The sequence below is a fragment of the Rhamphochromis sp. 'chilingali' genome, assembly GCF_963969265.1.
Source record: "Rhamphochromis sp. 'chilingali' genome assembly, chromosome: 15".
NCBI lineage: Eukaryota > Metazoa > Chordata > Actinopteri > Cichliformes > Cichlidae > Rhamphochromis > Rhamphochromis sp. 'chilingali'.
Window position 1 is genome coordinate 18,216,247 of NC_137942.1, and position 20,940 is coordinate 18,237,186.

General features: G+C 39.9%; 2 protein-coding genes across 2 annotated transcripts; both read left to right on the forward strand.

Annotated features, from left to right (window-relative positions):
- Window positions 1–1,241: 1,241 nt before the first annotated feature.
- Window positions 1,242–2,802, forward strand: rln3a (relaxin 3a; the record flags this gene model as incomplete). The annotated part of the gene is made up of 2 exons (XM_080905474.1): window positions 1,242–1,401; window positions 2,519–2,802. The coding sequence occupies 2 exons, from the start codon at window positions 1,242–1,244 to the stop codon at window positions 2,800–2,802; spliced, it is 444 nt and encodes a 147-aa protein (XP_080761600.1).
- Window positions 2,803–4,428: 1,626 nt separating this feature from the next.
- il12rb2l (interleukin 12 receptor, beta 2a, like) lies at window positions 4,429–20,016 on the forward strand. The gene is made up of 16 exons (XM_080905621.1): window positions 4,429–4,551; window positions 4,975–5,067; window positions 10,594–10,741; window positions 10,845–10,996; window positions 11,145–11,278; window positions 11,437–11,578; window positions 11,964–12,040; window positions 12,127–12,385; window positions 12,501–12,692; window positions 12,797–12,901; window positions 12,995–13,138; window positions 15,581–15,736; window positions 15,900–15,960; window positions 16,236–16,341; window positions 17,065–17,382; window positions 18,942–20,016. Exons 2-16 carry the CDS (start codon window positions 5,001–5,003, stop codon window positions 19,203–19,205), a joined length of 2,325 nt encoding a protein of 774 aa, XP_080761747.1. The 5' UTR covers window positions 4,429–4,551; window positions 4,975–5,000; the 3' UTR covers window positions 19,206–20,016.
- Window positions 20,017–20,940: the final 924 nt, after the last annotated feature.

Sequence of the window (20,940 nt, forward strand, 5' to 3'; positions counted from 1 at the left end):
ACAAGGCTATATAAAGACAATGTTCTCATCATACAACATAATTTATACATTTTTTTCCCACACACCACTGGTTTATTTACTGTGGTCTGTAGCATTTTGATATTGCTCCCTTGACCTCCACAGGTTGCCCCAGCATGACAGTGTTTTAACAAGTGTCATGGTGGATACCTTCCCAAAATGTCATTTTGTTAGCTTTGTATCATCACATTAATTACAAATTCAGCACCCCTTTTGTAATTTCCTAAATGAGCGACCTTTGGCTATGCGGATATACAGATAAGAATGTGTTTTATTTGTCTCTGACTCATAATAAGACTTCTGTGTTATCAGACTTTGGAAATGTCACTGGTCCAGTCTCTCTTCTTCAATTCACCTTTTGGCAAAGAGCTAACAGGATGAGTAATTTCCTGCAGAAAAGGTAAGTTCTACATAAAGAATTTTTACGTAGGTTAACTGTGTCAAAGGTGATGTAATGAACTAGGATTGCAAAAACCTGAATGTATAGCTGTAATATTGTTAAATGTCATCAAGACAATTAAAGGCCACATGCGTCGGCAGAACTAACATGTTAATTCTTTAGGGACCATATTTTTTTACAGTGTGTTGGCATTGTTTTTTAATAATACAGTTTTATATGAATTAAATTGGATTTGTTTGAAAAAAAAATTGAACATGTAAAAGTCATTCAGTTTCCAATGGTCTGTGCAGAAAACTACACAAATATGTGCTATACACTGATTAATAACACTATATGTATTTTTTAAGTGCTAAAGGAGATGTATACATGTGTTTGTAAACTTTTTTTCACATTTGATATACAATATGTATATAAAAATGGTTATAATTAGTATACCAAACAGCAATCAAGTAATCTTGTTATAACAGTCTAATTGTGTTTGTCATTGTCAGTGATCTGTACACAATATGGGTTTTCTGGTCTGGTCATTTTATTATATAGAGGGACAAACATTTGCCTAAACTATTAGATTATAGATTCCTCTAACAAACTCATTAACTATGCCACCTTTGGTCTTCTTTTTGTCTCCATAAAGGTCTCCCACTGTATCTCCTGTTCAGATCTGTTCTTCTCTCAGAGGAGGCCTACATGCGCAGTATGCATCTCCTCCTTTTCAGGGGTTCAAACACCTTTATAAAGCGCGCCTGGGTCATCTAAAAAGTCATTGCTTATGCAAAGAGCGAGTTAAACCAAATATTCTCCTCCCACTTCTTGCCTTGCGACTATGTGGAAAGCTGTGGTGCTGGCTGTGTGTCTGCTTGTGGCTGGCGTTCAGCCCATGGATGACCCAGCGTATGGGGTGAAGCTCTGTGGCCGCGAGTTCATCCGGGCAGTCATCTTCACCTGCGGGGGTTCACGATGGAGACGGTCACTCAGGAGTTTAGGTAAGCCCGGTGATATTTCACTTTATTTTTTACCTTTTGCAACCACTTTTAAAATTTCTATTTGTGAATCGAGGTGGCTGTGGCTCAGGTAATAGAGCAGGTTTTCTACCAGTGGATTGATTCCTGACTCCTCCAGTCTCAAGTATTGTTGGGCAAGATGCTGAAACTCACGTTGCCCCGATGCATCTGTCGGAGTGTGTGAATGTCAGAAAGCACTCAGGCATAGATAAAAGCTCTATATGAATGAGTGAATGACACTTGTAGTAGAAAGCGCTTTGAGTGTTCAGCTGAGCAGAGACGTGCAATGTGCCATCCATGACTATGTAAATAATTTAGACTAGTCTTTTTCTGCTCATTTGTGATCATGCAGAGGTATCCAGAGAAATGATGGAAGGAAATCACCTGTAAGTTTAAGTGTAGAATGACTGGCCGGCTGGTTAGAATGGCTGGTTAGCTAGCAATGGATTACATATGATCAGATTACAAAAACCGAGTGACTCCTACTTAATTTTTAGCTTTTTATTATAATTAATGGTAGTATTATTATAGTTGTTGTTCTTGTCTGTTTTTTTTTTACCTTATTAACTATAATTTTATGACTTTTGCATTTCACATCTCTCTATCTATCTATCTATCTATCTATCTATCTATCTATCTATCTATCTATCTATCTATCTATCTATCTATCTATCTATCTATCTATCTATCTATCTATCTATCTATCTATCTGTATTGTTGTTTAAGATTGAATTTGAGTGTATCCACTGAATTATGTTATTACTTACAAAAAAATGTATGAACTGTTCAGTAAATGACTACAGCTTAAAATGTAATTGCTCTCAGCCCTGAAAGGCTGAGAATGTGATATTCTGAATCAAAGTGCCTTGGTTTTCATTTACTATAATGATGTGCGCTTACTATTCTGAGCTATAAACCACCAAATGTACATTTAAGCATCTAACCCACCAGGCACACTTGGCAACAATCCAGTGGCATCCCACCCTCGCTCCTTCCATCGTATCGTCTCCAGCAATAATGAAATGCAAATAATGCACATATTTTGCTTGGATGCAAGAGAAACCCATTCCTTCATACTTTATTGTTTTTACTCCCACAGATGCTTCAGAGGACCCCTTCACCTCCCCTCAGGATGAACTCTCAGAGGGCTTGAATCACAATTTTGCGGTGGAGAGTCTCCTTCAGAGAAACACAGATCCAAGCTCCGCATCCAGAGACAACCAGGAGGGAGCGTTCAGCCGCTCCACCCGTTCATTCATCACCGAAGAGATACTGGAGGCGCTTCGCAAAGCTGACCGCAAAGGCCGCGATGTGGTGGTGGGTCTCTCCAACGCCTGCTGCAAGTGGGGCTGCAGCAAGAGCGAGATCAGCTCTCTCTGCTGAGGGTCGATATATGCAATCTGAGCGCGCTGGCTGCCAGGCATGTTGTACACCTTAATAAACAAACAGAGACACACATATGCACACGCACTCTTCTTTATTCACTTTTTTGTGAATTTTATATCCTGCGTGTGTCTGTTCAGTAAAGTCTGTTTAATGTCTTTAATTTTCAGTATCAAGTAAATCTTTATGTGGCCAGTATGATATATAAAGAGACACGTTTGTTTTATGACGTCTTTGCTTGTTTTCTTTTTACATTACCAGTAACTTTCTCTGCTGCAACTGATGAGAGCTCAAGGGAATAAAATGCTTTGCTAAAATCATTTGAGAACAAGTTCATTAAAAAACTAACAAACACACTCGTCACATGACACGGAGGGATAAATGAATGGAAAATTCATTACAATCTGTGTTATAACAAACATAAAGTGACAGGTAGATGTGTATTTTTACCTCAGTCCCCAATGCTTACACAGCAGCTTTGCTTCCCATGAAATATGCTGCTGTGGCCTACTTAGCTTTTGAGGCATTTCCACTTCCTTAAAAACATGCTGTAATTGGTGGAAGGGGGGCAAACATTAAAATGTACGATACTTAAGTCACTGCAGCATAAAAATGACTTTTACTTGGGGGAAATTATATTTGCAGAGTCGGTTTCCACAGTTGATATGCTGCTTTCAGTTTAGGTTTTAATGTCTGTTTAGTTTCAGTTTACTATTTATTAGTTTCAGTATTAGGTTTAGTTTAGTTAGCTTTGGTTTTTTTTTTTTTTTTAGCTTTGATCACTGATGCTATTTATCTAGGTCAACAAGTTCACAAGGGGTCACAAAAAAGAACAATATCTCATGTCATGTAAACATACCCTCTGGAAATGCATGCACGAAGAGCCTCTGATGCAGGTTAACACATGTTACTGTGATTTGTGTTTTATGTGCCACATATTTTTTTAGTTGGTCTAATGTTATATTAGCTAACAGTTTAGCTTTAGCAAACTGATATTACTATTCTACTGCTCTATCACAAACACACTTACCATCCACTTCATACAGATTTGTAATAAAATGGCTAGTGTATATATTTTTTAATTCAAATGACCATTAGGACACATAGATTTCACATGAATACGTTTAGAGAACTTTCCTATAATGATTTTTAAAGGTTGCAAACAACCTTCAGGATATTCTTTTAAAAAGGAAACAAGCAGACACAAACGTGTTTCTTAAAACAGGTAACAGACTCTAAAACAGAGGGAATTATGGTGTGTTCAAAAGTTTATATAAGCCCAAAATGCTTTATACACTCAGGTTAGTAGCTGTCATTTTAATTAGACACTTTCATACACGTGCTCACGTTTGAGCGGCAGAAATTCAAAACAAAACTACCTCAAAGTTCAGTAACCTAAATATCTTACGCTACTTTTTGTCACGTGATATCTCTCTTTCTTTTCTTGAACTTATGAAAAGCGTTTGCGTAATTAAAAAACAAAAAAATAAAAAATACAGGGTAGCTACGACAGACACGTTTCGGGACCTGCAGCGAGTTAGTGTGTGGGAAGAACTGACACGACTAGCTGCCGGCGAGCACTCGCGGGTGAGTTGACGTCACTGGCAATTCCAGCAACTGGGTGGAGCGAATCGGTAACTGCGGAGAGGAGACATTTCTGAACTTCACAGCAAGTTTCTCAGTTAAAACAAAAGCTGCGTGTTCCTGCAGAGCATGGGCGGCTCACATCTCAGCGTGTCTCACCCGGAGGTAAATCATTTGTACCCTAATAATACTTAATATTTACTTAGAAAAAAAAGAGATCATAATTAAGGTTTAATAGAATTTGAGACTGAATAAAATGCCGAGTGTCTGGTAATTTGGTACTTATCACAAAGCTGCTCCCTCCTATCTGGCAATACGCCTATTTTTGTTAATCACCAAATGACTTTACGCTCCACTGCACCCAAGAGAAAGTCTGAAACTGTCAGTCTGTCTGCAGTTGGGCTATTTATGCCAGATGTTGTATTTGTGATACGGATGTAGTTACCCCACATGTTGCAGCTACAGGTCAATGCGTGAACTCTTTCTGTAAGACCAACAGAGTTTTTGACTATGTCTTGTGATTGATTATTATTGTTGTTGTTGTTATTTTGTATGTGAGAGTTCCTGATGAATTTGGGCTTTTCGCAGGCACTAGATGCCCTTGTCTAAATGTGATGGCCAGACCTATAACAAGGTGGCTTCTGTCCATCTTGGTGACCAGTGTCTCTGCTGCTGCAGCAGGTAGGCCTGTTCAAAAGCGCTTGTGCACAAATACTCATAAAAAGTACTTGCGCCTGCATTCAAAGGGAAGTGTTGTCGCCTTGTACCCCACAACTTTATCAACTGTAATAACCACAACACTTTAACACCCTGTTACACTAACCCACTTAAATGCCATGCTATCTGCAGTGCTGTTTTCTTTACAGTCATGTTTACTGATTATTTGATTAATTCTGTACTTTGAGAGGTTTTGCTTTATCATAACCCCTAAATGATTTGTTTTTCCTGTTCTCTAATGCTTTAGAAATTCATTCTTTGTACTGCTTTCTTTGTTTAGTAATACTTTGGTTTAAAATCTTAAACTTAAACTTGTAGACACTCACTGTGGTACCGCTGTCCTGACCTTCTCTATACATTTTAAGATTAGAATCATCACCCCATCATTCCCACTGATTTTCAGTCCAGTTCTGGTGTAATTTGGCATCCCTCAGCTTTTTCTCCCTGTTTCACCCTTATTGAGAATTTTCAGCCATTCTTCCACTGAGACCATTTCTGATAATGCTTCAGTGAACAGTAGATGAATCACCTGAAGGGTCAGATGCATCTCTCAGGTCATTTTGTTTGTTCTGGTCACATTTTTTCCTGTTTTTGAGAACGTGAGTTTCCAGTAGTGTCCGTCTGCTGTAGACAGTTTTTTAGGCTTGACAGTTCTTCTTTTGTAGTTTTGTAGCTGTAGCTTCCTCAAATTTGTTTTAGGACACACTGCACACTATGCCTAAATATGCCATGTTTTCAGCTAAAAGCTCTTTTGGAATCATCTTACAAAAATCCTATTTTATGCCTGTCAAACTAGGTTATATTTGATATTTTTCTTAGATTTAACTAAAGAAATACAAGCAAATTATTTGTTTATTAGACAGGCTGCTTGTAAAAAAGTGGCTAAATACAATAAAAAAATGGGTTTTTGCTCAGTTCTGTGTTTTATGTAGGCACAACACTGGTTCGTCCTTTGACTTTGATCCCTTTTTATGCTTGAATGATTCTTTGGTCAGTGTTAAGTGGCCCTAAAAATAGTGTGTGGACATTCCTGAGTGAAAAAAGGAACAAACAACCAAAGAAAGAAACATGTTCCAAGAGAACTAGACCACTTTCAAAGGTTACAAAACAGTCTGGCTCCCCAGATGCAACATACAAAGAAAAGAGGGTAGCTCAAGACTTTTGCACAGTACAAGGGAATGGTTGCAGACTAACCAAGAGCAGACCAAGTATATTAAAGCTTAATTTTCACATTATTTTCCACTTTTCAACTAGGCACATGCAAATGCTATCCATAAATGAATGAGTATTTTAGTTCTTAGTAAAGGACTGACCTGTACAATAACAGAAAATGTTAGTTGGGAGCTTTATGTGCATCACATTTTCCTGAAGCTGAGGACACTACATCAATCTCAACACATTTTTACTATTTATTCTCACTATTTATTTATTTGGTGGCCCATCTATCACACCTATCAGTCTTTCCTCATTGTTTGTGCTGTTTTTAAAGAGAAGTGGTCATAATTGACTAGACTACACTTGTTTTGGATCCAAACTGCACAAACGGGTTACTGCTAAAAGTGTAGAGGCTTACAAGAAACGTGTAAAGGTGGCAATCTTGCGATGAGTAAAATCAAAGGTATGCGTGTGTGTGTGCGCACAGATAGACGGATGCGCGCACATTTTTTTTCTTGTGGTTGAGAACAGTGTTAGATCTATTGCTTTCTCCCCCTTTTCTTCATCATCTCTCACTTCCTGTATCATTTTATAACAATTATAGTCACCTTTGCTAAAAGCCTTAACTTATGCAATCTTATTAAATGATAATAAATGTGGAGAATATGGTTGGAACTGACGGTAAATCAGTCGTGTTCACTCTTATTTCTTCACTCATTACATGTGTCTGAGTTTGTGAGTCATTGTAGCTTCGCAGTCTGTCACACAGGGTCAGTTTGCTTTACTGTGACTCGTGGGGATATTACCAAATATAGTTTTATTGCAGACGTTTTGTCACTTTCCTTTCTTTGTCTTTTGTTTCATTAGTTTTATTTCCTAGGAAATGAGACAAAGGAGCTGATTTAAAACACATCTGGAGCTTTTTAACAGTAAAGCTGTTATAAAAAGCTAAATTAGCCCCCACTAGCAAGACGCAGAACCACATTAAATATATTAAATAAATACTCGTGCTGTTAGTGTGTTTGGGTTTTAGCAGCAGTGAAGGTGACTGGTGTAGCAAGAGAGAGAGGTTTGACAGAACTGCCAGAAAGTGACTAGAGAAGGGAGCTAAGGCTGGATTTTGGAGAAGGGAGAGTGCATGTTGGGTAGGAACAGTGTGTGGTTTAAGTAATGTGGGATCTTGAAGTGGATGAGTGCAGGCTGATTAGATGGACAACGAGGTGGGAACTCATTGCAGTTTATTTTTTCTGTACTTCATCTCTCCTCTGTCTTCCTGCATTCTGTGAGCTGGGAGTTTTTATATTCAGCGTGCTGCTGTGTTGCATCAGCGTAGGTTTTTGGTTGAGCAGTATTGAAAGGACAAGTTGTGGAACACATCTGGGAAAGATTTTGTGCATCACTGGCCGAATTTCCTGTACTTTGTTCGTATTTTTAGAAATGTTTGATACTTTTCTACATCACTTTATGTTAAAAAGATCTAGTTAAAGTAATGGAAAACACACAAATCAGGCACTGAGTGGACCTCACCTGCCACTTCGTTAAGCACACCTTGCTAGTAGTGGGTTGGATCAAAGTCTGCCTTTATTCTTCTTGCAAAGATTCAACAAGTTGCCGGAAACATTCCTCACAGATTTTGTCCATATTGCTACAATGGCTGCAGATTTGTCTGTCGCACATCCAGATTCAGATCTGGTGACTGTGGAGGTCATTTGAGTGTAGTGAACTATTTGTCATGTTCAGGAAACCAATCTGAGGTTTGTGATGTGGTGTTTTATCGTGCTGGAAGCAACCACCTGACTCTGGGTACACTGTAGTCATAAAGGGATGGGCAGAAACAATACTCAGGTAGGCTGGCCCAAAGACTGCTAAGAGAATTTCCCCCACATTATTACACAACCAGCAACCTGAACTGTTGATACAACCCTGGATGAATCCATGCTTTTGTATGCCAAATTCTGAGCCTGCCATCTGAATGAGGAAGCAGAAACTCCTCTATTACCCAATTCTGGTAAGCCTGTGTGAATTTTGACCTCAGTTTCCTATTCTTAGATGACAGGTATGGCAGTTTGACAAACAGCCACACCAGCCCATCTGGCACCAACAGCCACATTGAAAGTCACTGCAATAACATTTCTCCTTCATGCTAATGCTCAGTTTGAACTGAGCATTAGCATCCGGTCATCCCGGATCAGAGGATGCTGATTTTCTATGTGATTTGATGTTTGTGTTAACAAGAAGCATGTAACAGTTTAACTAATCAAGTGGCCTCTGAGTTTATAATTGAAACAGACTTTTGACCTTTGTCAGCTAGTACAGCGGTCCCCAACCCTCGGGCCACGGTCGCTTGGTACCGGGCCACGAGAGTTGAGGCTCGGGTGTAAAATTTATGGTTTCCAGAGTTTTTATCGGTTTTTAGCGTTGTTTTTTATCGTTTTTATCGTTAACTCGGTTTCCCTGGGTCTTTTCCTGTGTGTTATGAATAAATCTTCTTTTTTTGGTACCGGTGCTGGTTTTATTTTGTTGTATTTATCCAAAACACCATAAAGAATGGTCCGTGAAAGTATTGTCGGACATAAACCGGTCAATGGCGCAAAAAAGGTTGGGGGCCGCTGTTCTAGTATTATCCCTGACACTGAGGGCTCAACATGGATACAAATGTATTTTATTTTCTGTCCTCTTTAGTGTTTAGTTCAGATCCGCAGAAAATCAGAGTATAAAATGCTTAAATATGTAACCCCTTCATGTCAGGGATTAATTATGTTATTCAATATTAGAAATATGTGTTTCTGCTCATATTCACCTCATGTTCAAGACTTTCTGCACATTCAGAACTTTTCACAAAGCCTGTGGTTATAGAGAATTTCCTTGTCAGTTATCCAAGTAGCAACAGTACTTCTAAACCTGGGCTTAAAAAGTGGATCGTAATCCTTGTAAACATGACCCCTGTTTGGCAGCCCACAGTTGGCAGTCAGCTAAAGTAATCTGAAATGTAATGTAATGTTCTCCCTGCCTTGTCGGTATAAGCCCCACCCACCCCCTTACGGGTTCATGTGGACTAAGTGTGGCTTTACCGTTCCTACACCTTCCCACGGTTCACCCAGACCTGCCCACAGTGGGACTACCTGGGCCTGTCTGCTGGGACTGACGCTTTTGGCGTCTTTAGTGTAGTGGTTAAAACGTTTGCTTGGCAAGCAAAAGGTTAACAGTTCAAGTCCAGTCGAAGACACAGATCCCTTTGGTGTGTGATGACTCTGCCAACTCAAAACATTAGGAACTACGTGCTGTGGCGAGAAAGTCGCTGAAAGCTGCGTGAGTTAAAAAAAAAATAAAAATACTGACACCAAACCTTCTCTTCATCTTATTTCGTGGCTCCTCCATGGGATGTGTGTGCACAACATAGACATTCACTAAATTGGCACAAAAGATTTCATGTATAAACTGTACAAACTCATATCTGATATAGTTTTTTTTTAATTTAAAAAAAGTCCCACTGTTGGAAAAAGACCTGCCTCTGAGGTTTATAGGAGTAATCCCTCTGCTTCTTTCATTGGGGCGATGTGTTCCCTGAGTGCCCCATGGACTCTATGCCTGTGCCTTGAAAGATCGTCTGCCCACGTGTCCCCCCTACTTTGTGTTGACAGATTTGGGAGGGTGTGGAATCATGGTTCAGCGGATGGGCATAGGCTAATAATGCAGCAGCTGTCTTTAATGGAAAGCGGAACTTCAAATCATAATCTAATGCAAACTAGACAGCTGTCAGAAAAACCATGTATTTAGTTTATTACAGAGACACTTTCTAAATCATTATTTGTAGGTGTGTGGGCTTGATTTCACTGTAAAATGACTGTATATGAGTGAGCATGCCTTTTTCTCATCACCTTTACTTGCATCTTGGCCTGATGGAACACGAGAGGAAGACGTAGAGAAAGGAGTTCAGGGTGTACAAACTAAGAACTGTTTTTATTGAGCAAGAGACAAACATGAGGAAAAGGAATATGGAAAAGGAAGGAATGGGGAAAAGGAAGAGGAAAGACAGAGGAAACAGTAGGAGTGAGGAAGCATTAATGGGAGGAAGAGAACAGTGAGAGGTTTGCCTCTTTGGACTTCTCCTCTTTGGAGCTCAAAGGAGGGATATCCTCCTTCTATCTCTCACGGGCAAGAACAAAAGCATCCTAAACACACAAAGGGAAGCGGGTGAAACAAAAAAGCAGATATGAACTCACGTGAAACATAAAACATAATGAAAGTGGGTCTGAAAATAAAACAGGAAGAAAAACTACAAACAAAACCCAGATTGGTAACGATGACTTGTGTTTGTCCTTTGTGTTTTTTCAGATCCGCCAGCTCCTCCCTCTGATCTTGAGTGCTTTAGACCATGTGACGAGACAAGCTGCCATGTGGACATACAGTGCACCTGGGATCCAAAGTCAGACCCTAAGATCCCCACTAACTACACCCTGCACTGGGAGCCAGCTCATAACCAGTAAATAAAACCCATTTTTTACAGCTGTAAACAATAAGAAATGCCCCCTGAATTTGTCTTGAACTTCTCCTGGTGTCATGTCTCGTCTGGTCTTTATTTTCAGCGACAGCCATGTGAAAGGTGGGACCAGTTTAGACGGTCGCATTCCTCGAGAGGACTTCTCCGGTGGAGGAGAACTTCGGGTTTGGGTCGAGGCCGTTAACCAGAATGGCTCCAACAAATCTCAGCCGGTCGTCTTTAACGTCGAAGGAATCAGTGAGTCAGTCCCACAAATACAAACGCCACCACAAACGGCAGTAATAATGATCAGTTCCTAATACCGAAAATTTTTTGATGTTTATCTTCAAATGATTGATTTTCATTTAAGTAATATTAAAGATGAAACTTTTTTTTTCACTGCTAGCCAAGCCACCCCCACCTAAAGACATTACAGCCGAACCGGAACCGTTGGAGTTTTTGTGGAACACTTCCTGCATAGAGTCTTCTGGACGCTGTGACATTCGATATCGGACTAAGGGAGAAACAGACTGGCCAAAGGTGTAGTGCGTTTAGGGGTTTTCTTCCCCATTAACAAATGAATACATGAAATAAAGTCCTTAAAAAAGCTTATTAGGCAAGTTAAATTGTATAGTTTGAGAGACAAAAGTGTCATCCAGTGAAATTATGCTCAAGCTTGTTTTTTTCCTCTTGTGCAGTTTGAGGATGAAGTACATAGCACCTACGCAGTGGAGGAACCGGACCTTTTTACGGTTTATGAATTCCAAGTTCGTTGTGACTGTGGTACAGGATTAATGAGCGACTGGAGTAAGATCCATAGCGTTAGGAGCTCAGAGTCAGGTGAGAGTCCTCATTTGGAGTAATAATAATGATGATAAAAATAATAATAATAATAATAACTTAGATCTTTATGGCACCTTTAGTGGAACCTAAGAAATGTCACGAGGATTGCATCACTTTCCCAAGTTTAGCATTTAAGAACAATTCAAAAAAGGTTCATGTTTCTCTGGGTTTTTTTGTTTTTTTGTTAAAAAAAACCTCTTTAACATTCTTTCACATATTACATCAGAATTGGGAAGCCACTTGAATTGTAGCTGATTACTGTAGTTTTGCATTAAACTGTAACTGTTCTCTTAGCTGTTTTAGTGGCATGTCTTTCGTGCAGCTAGAAGGAAAATGTTGCCTTATCTCCCTGGCTTTGTCTCTTTCTTGCAATGCCACTCAGACCCTGTTGGAGAAGTGGATTTATGGAGGGACTGCGGTATTTCCCCTCTAAGCTCTGACTGTTTTCTGACTTGGAAGGTAGGCTGAGAACTAACTCGCTCACTCTGTCTCACCACGAGCCAACTCATCCCTCACTCTCCTCGCCTTTTCTCCATTCCCTCCAGAGTCTCTCTGATTCTCAGGCACGTGGGTTCATTCGTGGATATAACCTCACAGTTTTCTACAGCAACGGCTCTGAATTGCAGATGTCCACGGCCGAGCCAAACAGGCAGTACATGCATGAAATTGTGGAGCAATTGTGCAGCAACGGTACCACAAAATGGTTCCTCAACGCCACTCTGAAGGATGTGTCATCAGTCAGCATAATCGCCTACAGTTCTAAAGGTGCCACAAAGGAATCGTTTCTGACTATATCAACAACAGGTAAGAGACTGTGCAGACTTTCATAAAAACTACAGGACGCTTTGAAGCCCCTAGCGGCATCTAACCATCTCCGATAGGGGATACATTTAACCTTAAGCACTGGTCTCTTGTTAAGGTAAAGAAGAAAATGTTCTAAAAGTTAACCTCGAGATGAATAAAGAGAACCTCAGCGTGTCCTGGGACCCACCGTCTGACGTCTTCGAGCTAAAAGAATACGTGGTGCAATATAAACAGGCAGGATCTCCACCTGGCCGAGAGTTTGACTGGATAAGAGTGAAAAAAAGCCAGAACGGAACATTTTTTAAAGGTCTGTAATGTGTCAAACCTCATTAATTAAAAGAGTTGTTGTTGTTATGATAACTGTTGATTGCATTTTGAACCCTGTTGTGTGTTGTATGTCTCCACCTACAGGTCAGTTTCAGGAGTACAAAGCATACCAAGTGTCGGTGTTCAAGGTATTGAACAGCAAGGAAGTCCTCCATCTCTTCACAGAGATTGGATATTCTCGTCAGAAAGGTGGCGCTCTCTGCTTTGTTCCTTTGATGGTTTCAGGCCACTGTAGCCTCTTTTCTCTCGTCATAATAATTTTTTTATTTTTTTCTTAATCAGCTCTGTTAGCAGTGCCGTCATTTAAGGTGGAAACTCTCACTGAGACTGAGGTGACTCTTCACTGGAAAGCCATTCCTCTCTCCGAGCAGACTGCCCGGATCTGGTGCTACGAAATTGGATACAAATGGTTGGATACGCAAAAAGGTATATAGCAGCAAACTATGTTACAGTTCAGTTATTTCTGGCTGATTTTTGCAAAGCTAACTGTTCATAGTTAGTAAAGAAGATAGCATGCATGCTTAAAATATAAAGCACATTACATATGAAGGGAAAAAAGACAGAAAACAGGATAAAGATTTTTCTGGGTTGTATTTATCAAACATCTCAGAATTAGTCCTATATAGCATAATATAGGACTTGGCTTTGTGTTTTAAATGTGTTCCTGATGTATTATTTCTGCCTTAAGCTCAGGTCTTGTACCAGAGGTCTGGGATTTTGAGGGCTCCGCACAGTATCTTAACTCTTCCCAGGACATTCCCCGAATCTGCTAAGGCCACTCTCTCAGTTTACACCCCCTAACGGTCCCAACAACCACTGGGTCCACTTTGGACTTCCACGCCTATTCCTTCAGCCACTAGTACATAGCAGTCGTCTTGTGCTCCTTTTCTTTTTTCTAGCATTGCTATCAGCTGGGATCACGTCATCTATCACAGCTGCAGTCCCCTGATGCTTGTCAACCACCACAGTGTCTGGTTGGTTGGCCAACAGCTGTTGGAAGTCCCACAAGACCTTAGCCCTGTTGTTCCACTTTCAGAGGTGTGTCCCACTGAGACGTGTGGACTAATACTTACGTGACCCAGATGTTCCTGCACTGTATCCCAGCCACTTGGATTGTGCTTCTGACTGTACATTGTCTTAGAGTGTGAACGATAGGTTCAATTGACATGTACCATACTCGAGAAGAACTTCCCTCCATCCCCTCTCCCCTGCAGGCTTGCACTCACATTGCGTTTAACTGTCTGGGCTAATTCACTGAAGTTTCCTTTAGCGTCACAAATACTTTTTTACTCTTAGATAAAGCTTTTGCAGAACCCAAGGAGCTCATGATTCTGTGCATTTTGTGGCACCCATAATGTGGTGGTGCACCATCTTGCTGAAAAAACTCAGGGAACGTGCCAGCTTCAGTGCATAAAGAGGGAAGCACATCATCATGTAGCAGTTTCAAATATCCAGTGGCCTTGAGGTCTCCATTGATGAAGAATGGACCCACTATCGTTTTACCCCATATACCACACCAAACCATCACTTTTGTTGTTCCAACAGTCTTGGAGGGATCCATCCAATGTGGGTTAGTGTCAGACCAATAGCGGTGGTTTTGTTAGTTAACTTCACCATTCACATAAAAGTTTGCCTCATCACTGAACAAAATCTTCTGCATGAACTGAGGGTCCTGTTCCAATTTTTGTTTTGCCCATTCTGCAAATTCTGTGCGCCGATCTGGGTCATCCTCGTTGAGATGCTGCAGTAGCTGGAGTTTGTAAGGGTGCCATTTGTGAGTAGCTAATATCTGCCGAAGGGATGTTCGACTAATGCCACTCTCCAGTGACATGCGGCGAGTGCTACGCTGTGGGCTCTTGCTGAATGAAGCTAGGACAGCCACTGATGTTTCTTCATTAGTGACAGTTTTCTTGCGTCCACATTTTGGCAAATCCAACACTGAACCAGTTTGAACACAATTTCGATCTGCTCCTCATGTGTTAACCTCTTTGACATGTCAATGGCAAAGAGAAACTTGCAAATAACTCATGAAAGAATAAAGTTACGTTGAAACCAAGCACACCATTGTTTTTCTTGTGACATTACCAGTAAGTTTGATGTGTCACATGGCCCTCTTCCTATTGAAAAAACAAAAGTAGTATCCAAGATGGCCGACTTCTAAATGGCCACCATGGTCACCACCCATCTTAAGGAGTTTGCCCCCTCACATATACTAATGTACCACAAGCAGGACTTTAATATCACCAACCATTCCCATGTTATTACGATGTATCCATTTAAATGGCCCACCCTGTACTACTGAACCCAGTGATTTTTATGGGGGCAGGTGTGGGGTGCAGATAGGAATGCTACTAGATTTGCACTGTGCTCGAGTCCAGATGAACTGTGTCCCAGCCCACCTTTTCAAGCAAGCAATGGCAACTTACCACTGCCTCACTTCTTTTCTGCCATATTTGCAAGAACTTTCACAGCCCAACTTTATTGACACCCGCAGCATGAACGCATGACAGGAATGTGCCGTGGTTTGTAGTATTGGACCTCTGATTTAGGATTTTTTGGAATATAAACTCTGGTCTAATAATTAGAATTTTCAGTTTTTGATTATAGTTTAGAGTTCTTAGTTTACTTTCAGTGTTTTTCTTTATTTTTGTAATCATAGTAGCCTAATGCCTTTGTGCTTTAGTCATTTCATCATAGGTGATGATTTTACAGTAGTATAATCCTACTAATTTCATCTGTCTGACATACGTGCATTATTAATGATTAACACCTGATTAGTGACTTCCTGCTCTGACATATTTGATAAATAAAGACTCAATAACTTTGATTACACACGTAACCTCACTCCAGACATTTTCTCTCTTTCAGTGTTCAATGTAAATGCTTCCAATGATCATCAGACCTTCACGCTCCGTGATCTCAGTCCAGGCGACTATGAGGTGTGGATGAGAGCTATTACTGAATTTGGACGTGAAGCGAATGCCACTGAAACATTCAAAATAAACCACCAGCAAGATATGTATGGTAGGTAGGATGGGTTTGACGTTATGTTTGAAGTTGTTGTTGATTTTTCTTTATTTTTCTTGCTGGATGTAACTAACTTAGGGTGTAATGGATTGTGCAGTGTTATAAGATATGAACTATTTATTATTTCTCTCACAATGATCGCTTCTCCCTCTTTTTTTAGGGTTATTGATACCAGTTCTGTCTGTTGTTGTGCTCCTTTGTGTGTGTTGTATTTTACTCAGGTGAGACGCTCATCTTAAACTTATCTCTGACATCATATTTGAAGCACATCACAATTGTGTTACGTACTGTTAACAAATACTTTTATATTCTGAATAAATGTTGAATAACATGAGAAATATAGTAAAAAAAAAATATCACAGTATACCAAGGACACAAAACATATTAAATTCAAACTCCCTCCAGTTTTGTCTTTATGAACATAGTTACTTCTACTTTTTTATGAGGTGATCTCCCAGTCTAACATATTTGCTGTTTACTGTCTTGTCTCTGGCAGCGTTTGTCCAGGACCAATCAAAGCATGTCCACTGATATCTTCGTGCACCTATGAGAAAGTGCCTGATCCCCGCAACAGTCACATCTTTAAACAGATGAAGCATCAGGTTAGACTGAATGAAACGTAACTGCGAGGTTTCTATAGACTCCTAAAAGTCTTAATTTTTTTTACTGTATTTGTTATAGTAAAAGCCTTAAGTTATATAAAAAAACAACTTTAATAATGGTTTCAAAAATCCTTTAAAAGATACTTTCTGGTATTGTAAGTAATTAACAAAATGGCTCTTTATAGATCTGTATTACAGAAACAACAGCAGTCATTCTGTGATGTGAAAAAGAAAGTTGTCACAGGACTGTATGCAATCCCATGGAAAACTAAGTAGACATCATCATTCAGCAGCTTGTAGAGCCACATTTAGCAACAACTTAAACTGATTGTTTCCTGTATGGCTATCAGCATCTCACAGTGTTGTGGGGGAACGTCGCTTCAGTTGGTTGAGGTTTGTGGGAATTTTTTTCCCACCAAAGCATTTCAATCAGGTTTAGCCACTGCAACATGCTGAGTCTTTCCTTTTTTAGCCATTTGGTTGCAGATTTGCTGCTCTGCTTCGAATCATTGCCCTGTTGCATGACCCAGTTTGGAGCATAATTTACTATACAGAGGAGCTCATGGTGTCCTGGTCTGGCTCCAAAACAATCCCAAGGCTACTAATGACAAAAAATAAGCTAAATCAAGACCAATACCAGTTGATGCATACAGGTCACTGATATATAAACTTGGCTCAATGATAATCAAGAAATTGTTTTTTGTTTTTTCTGTCTCTCTGTAGTTTAATGATCCTTTGGGCTGGATATGCATTCCCGTCTGTGAGCCACAGCCCAAGATCTCTGTGCTCGAAGTTGTAAAAATAAAGTCCCCAAATTTAAACCCTGATGGATTAGTAGGACCAGTGACAGGAGACAAGTTTTCACAAGATGATCAGAGGGAGGATGCTGTCCGAGAGGAGACTGGAAGGTTGGACCGCAGATATGGAAAAGAGCCCTACAGCAAAATGGTTGATTCTGATGAGGAAACGAGTGGCAGCTCATCAGAGGAAGAACAGTTCACGTCTGGTTACGAGCAACACTTCATGCCCTCTCCTTTAGAAGTAAGTTTTATCAAAGCCTCACACCTGATCAGAGACATTATTCTCATTTTTTTCTTTCTTTGTTGTTATTTATTGACTTTATTTAAAAAGAGCCAGTATACAAATAGTAAAGTAATACTATTTTACCTCAGACATACAGCTAAGCACTGGTCCAGGTCAGTCAGCTCACTGAAATTATTTCTTTGCGTCATCGGATGTGCTCCCAACTCTGCCAGCAAGAGCTCAAACTGCCCCGCTGACAACCTGGAATATGTACGAAAGAATCAGAATCAGAATACTTTATTGATCCCTGGGGGAAATTATTTTTTGTTACAGTGCTCCATTATAAGCCAACATTAAGACAAGACAGACAATACGCTAACTAAGAATAGTACAATATATACATATACATACATACATACATAAGTCACTCATAAATAAATAGCTGGAAAAGAAACATGTGTAGCTGTAGCAGCAAACAGTGTGTTAAGTGGATGCGTTGTACAGGGAGATGGCCACAGGCAGGAATGGTTTCCTGTGTCGTTCAGTGGTGCTTTTCGGTAATCTCAGTCTCTCACTGAACGAGCTCCTGTGACTGACCAACATGTCATGGAGTGGGTGGGAGGTGTTATCCAACATTGTCTTTATCTTGGACAGCATCCGCCTCTCCGACACCACCTTGAGGGAGTCCAGCTCCATCCCCACAACATTACTGGCCTTACGGATCAGTTTATTGAGTCTGTTGGCATCTGCGACCCTCAGCCTGCTCCCCCAGCATGCAACAGCATAGAGGATCGCACTGGCCACAACAGACTCATAGAAAATCCTCAGCATTTTCTGGCAGATGTTGAAGGACCTCAGTCGCCTCAAAAAATAGAGACGACTCTGGCCCTTCCTGTAAAGTGCTGTGGTGTTTTTAGCCCAGTCCAGTTTATTGTCAATGTGTACTCCAAGGTATTTATAGTCCTCCACAATGTCAACACTGACCCCCTGGATTGAAACAGGGGTCAAGTGTTTCCTGGTCTTCCTGAAGTCCACGATCAGTTCCTTGGTCTTTGCCACGTTGAGCTGCAGATGATTCTGCTCACACCACGTGACAAAGGAGTCGACCACAGCCCTGTACTCTTTCTCATCAAGCAGCTGTGATACAGCTTCAAGTCCTGGATTAAACCAGGAAATTCTCTCTGCTGCTTCCTTCTCGTGAGAATTGGGTGGACCCAGGATCTCAGTTTCTTACTTTTCTAGTTTAGAAACATCCTGATTGCTTGATGTCAACTTCATTTTTTTCACTGTGTGCTTTTTGAGGGCAGATTTTCTCCCAAAATGCATCACTTTTGGTGTTTGTATACATTAGATGACAAGTTCAGATCACAAAAATTCAGAATTTTGTGTGCTTGGTTTGTAATGGCCTGTAGTCTAACTCTGTCATGATTTGCAGCTTTTGCATTAGTATACGACCATATCATGTTTAGTTTTTGTTTTTTATTCCACTATGATGTCATAATTCTGCCAGTCTTATATACACTTTGCAACTAAAGGCTCCCTTATTTATTCAAATCCTTTTTTCTCTCTCTCTGTAGTTTAATGAGTCCTTGGACTTTATCTGCATTCCCGTCAGTGAGACACAGCCCAAGAACTCTGAGGGATTAACAGGGCCAGTGGTGGGAGATGAGTCCTCGGAGATGGAGAGCCCAGATGATCAGAGGGAGGGTGGAAGAGAGGTGTACAACAAAATGGATGATCCCTATGAGGAGACAGGGGATTTCTGTAGCTCATCAGAGGAAGAACAGTTTACATCCGGCTATGAGAAACACTTCATGCCCTCTCCTTTGGAAGTACTCTAACATTGGCTATATCGCCACACCTCATCTGGCACGTTGTTTGTTTGTTTGTTTAATATACGATTGTTTAAGATGGGAAACCTCTGGATAGCCTTTTTCTTGAGATGCCTGCAGAGCATTTGGGTCACTGGAAAAATTTGTCTGCTGAAGCTGATTTTATGTCTCTCTCTGTCACAGTTTTCAGCTTTTGCATTAGTTTGTTCCATCTAATCATATCATGTTTATTGTTTATTTTTTGGATACTTTTTCTATTTCAGTTAAAGTCGACTCGCTCTGCATCCCACACTTTGCCCAGCATTGAGCCTGACTATGACAACACCAACAGCAGTATTTTTAAGAGTCGAAACATTTGCAGGATGTGCAGTAGTTTACAATAGTTTATTTCGAATCTGCATATTAACCCTAATCAAAGTGCACAGAGTGACAAATTATACTGACACCACCTGCTAAAACACTTTATGGTATTATAAAGTATCTCAGGAAACTCAATAAAAATAAAAGTTATCTGTACAATTATAAAACTGTGCTTTAAACAGATGTTTGTTTGTTTTTTCACATAAAGCGTCTTTAGGTAACACTGGATCTAATTTTATCATATCCATGACCTGTATGAAGTCACTGGAAATAGAGTCTGAATTTGTTGCTATTTACTCACACACATGCTCTGTAAATGCCATCCATCCACTCTATTCCAATCCAATCTGGGTTGTGGGGTAAATGACAATCCTTTGAATTTGATTTTTAAATGATTTTGAGTGTGTTGGAAATATTAACATCTTTCTTAGTTTTTTACATTGTTGTACAATATACTTTATATTTTGATAAATAAAATGTCTGTCAAATACATGTACAGCCATCACATTTGATTTAAATTACTAATATTGACTGTTTAAGCAACACCATGCTGGAGGAATATGGTGTAACACACAATTTAGGTGTAATGATTAGAGATTACACTTAATAACAAAACCCAAAAGGCCATAATTGTAACACATGGTTAAGTTGGTTGTGATAGATAGATAGATAGATAGATAGATAGATAGATAGATAGATAGATAGATAGATAGATAGATAGATAGATAGATAGATAGATAGATAGATAGATAGATTGATTGATTGATTGATTGATTGATTAAAAGTATATTTTGGATTATGATTGCAGTTTTAAGATCAGAGTTGGGTGGAGAGGAGTGTCAGGGATGCTTTATGACAGAAGGATAGCAGCAAGAGCGAAAGAGAAGGTTTACAAGATGGTAGTAACCTGCTATCATGTATTGTTTGGAGATGGTAGCAACAACAAAAATAAGTGAAGATGGACAAGATTAGAGGGACAGCACTGGAGACAAAGTTAGAGGCACAAGGCTAAGATTTTTTGGACATTTACAGAGGAAGGATAGTGTTGAAGATGGATCTGGCAAAGAAGGTGACCACAGAAAAGATCTGTGAATGTAGTGACGGAGGAAATGCAGAGGGTTGGTGTGACAGGGGAGCTTGGAACACAGTGAGATAGTGGCAGATGTTCTGCTGTGCTGACGCCTAAAGGAAAGAAAAAAACGAACTTCTGTGCAGTTAACTACATTTATACTACATTTATTTCTACATTTAACTCCTAATTAATGCACAATCCATCTTTTAGGTCGTCTTTAATTCCATTTTTAGTTAAAAAAAAACTTGCGTGCATACAACGTTTATTTAAAACAAAATGCTTATTTTTTGTTGGCGGTAGTATTTAATTATA

Coding starts and splice junctions, on each gene's coding strand:
- il12rb2l (XM_080905621.1), top strand. CDS start 5,001: ATGGCCAGACCTATAACAAGGTGGCTTCTGTCCATCTTGGTGACCAGT. Junction 10,742..10,844: donor TGGGAGCCAGCTCATAACCA/GTAAATAAAACC, acceptor CTTTATTTTCAG/CGACAGCCATGTGAAAGGTG. Junction 11,579..11,963: donor CGTTAGGAGCTCAGAGTCAG/GTGAGAGTCCTC, acceptor AATGCCACTCAG/ACCCTGTTGGAGAAGTGGAT.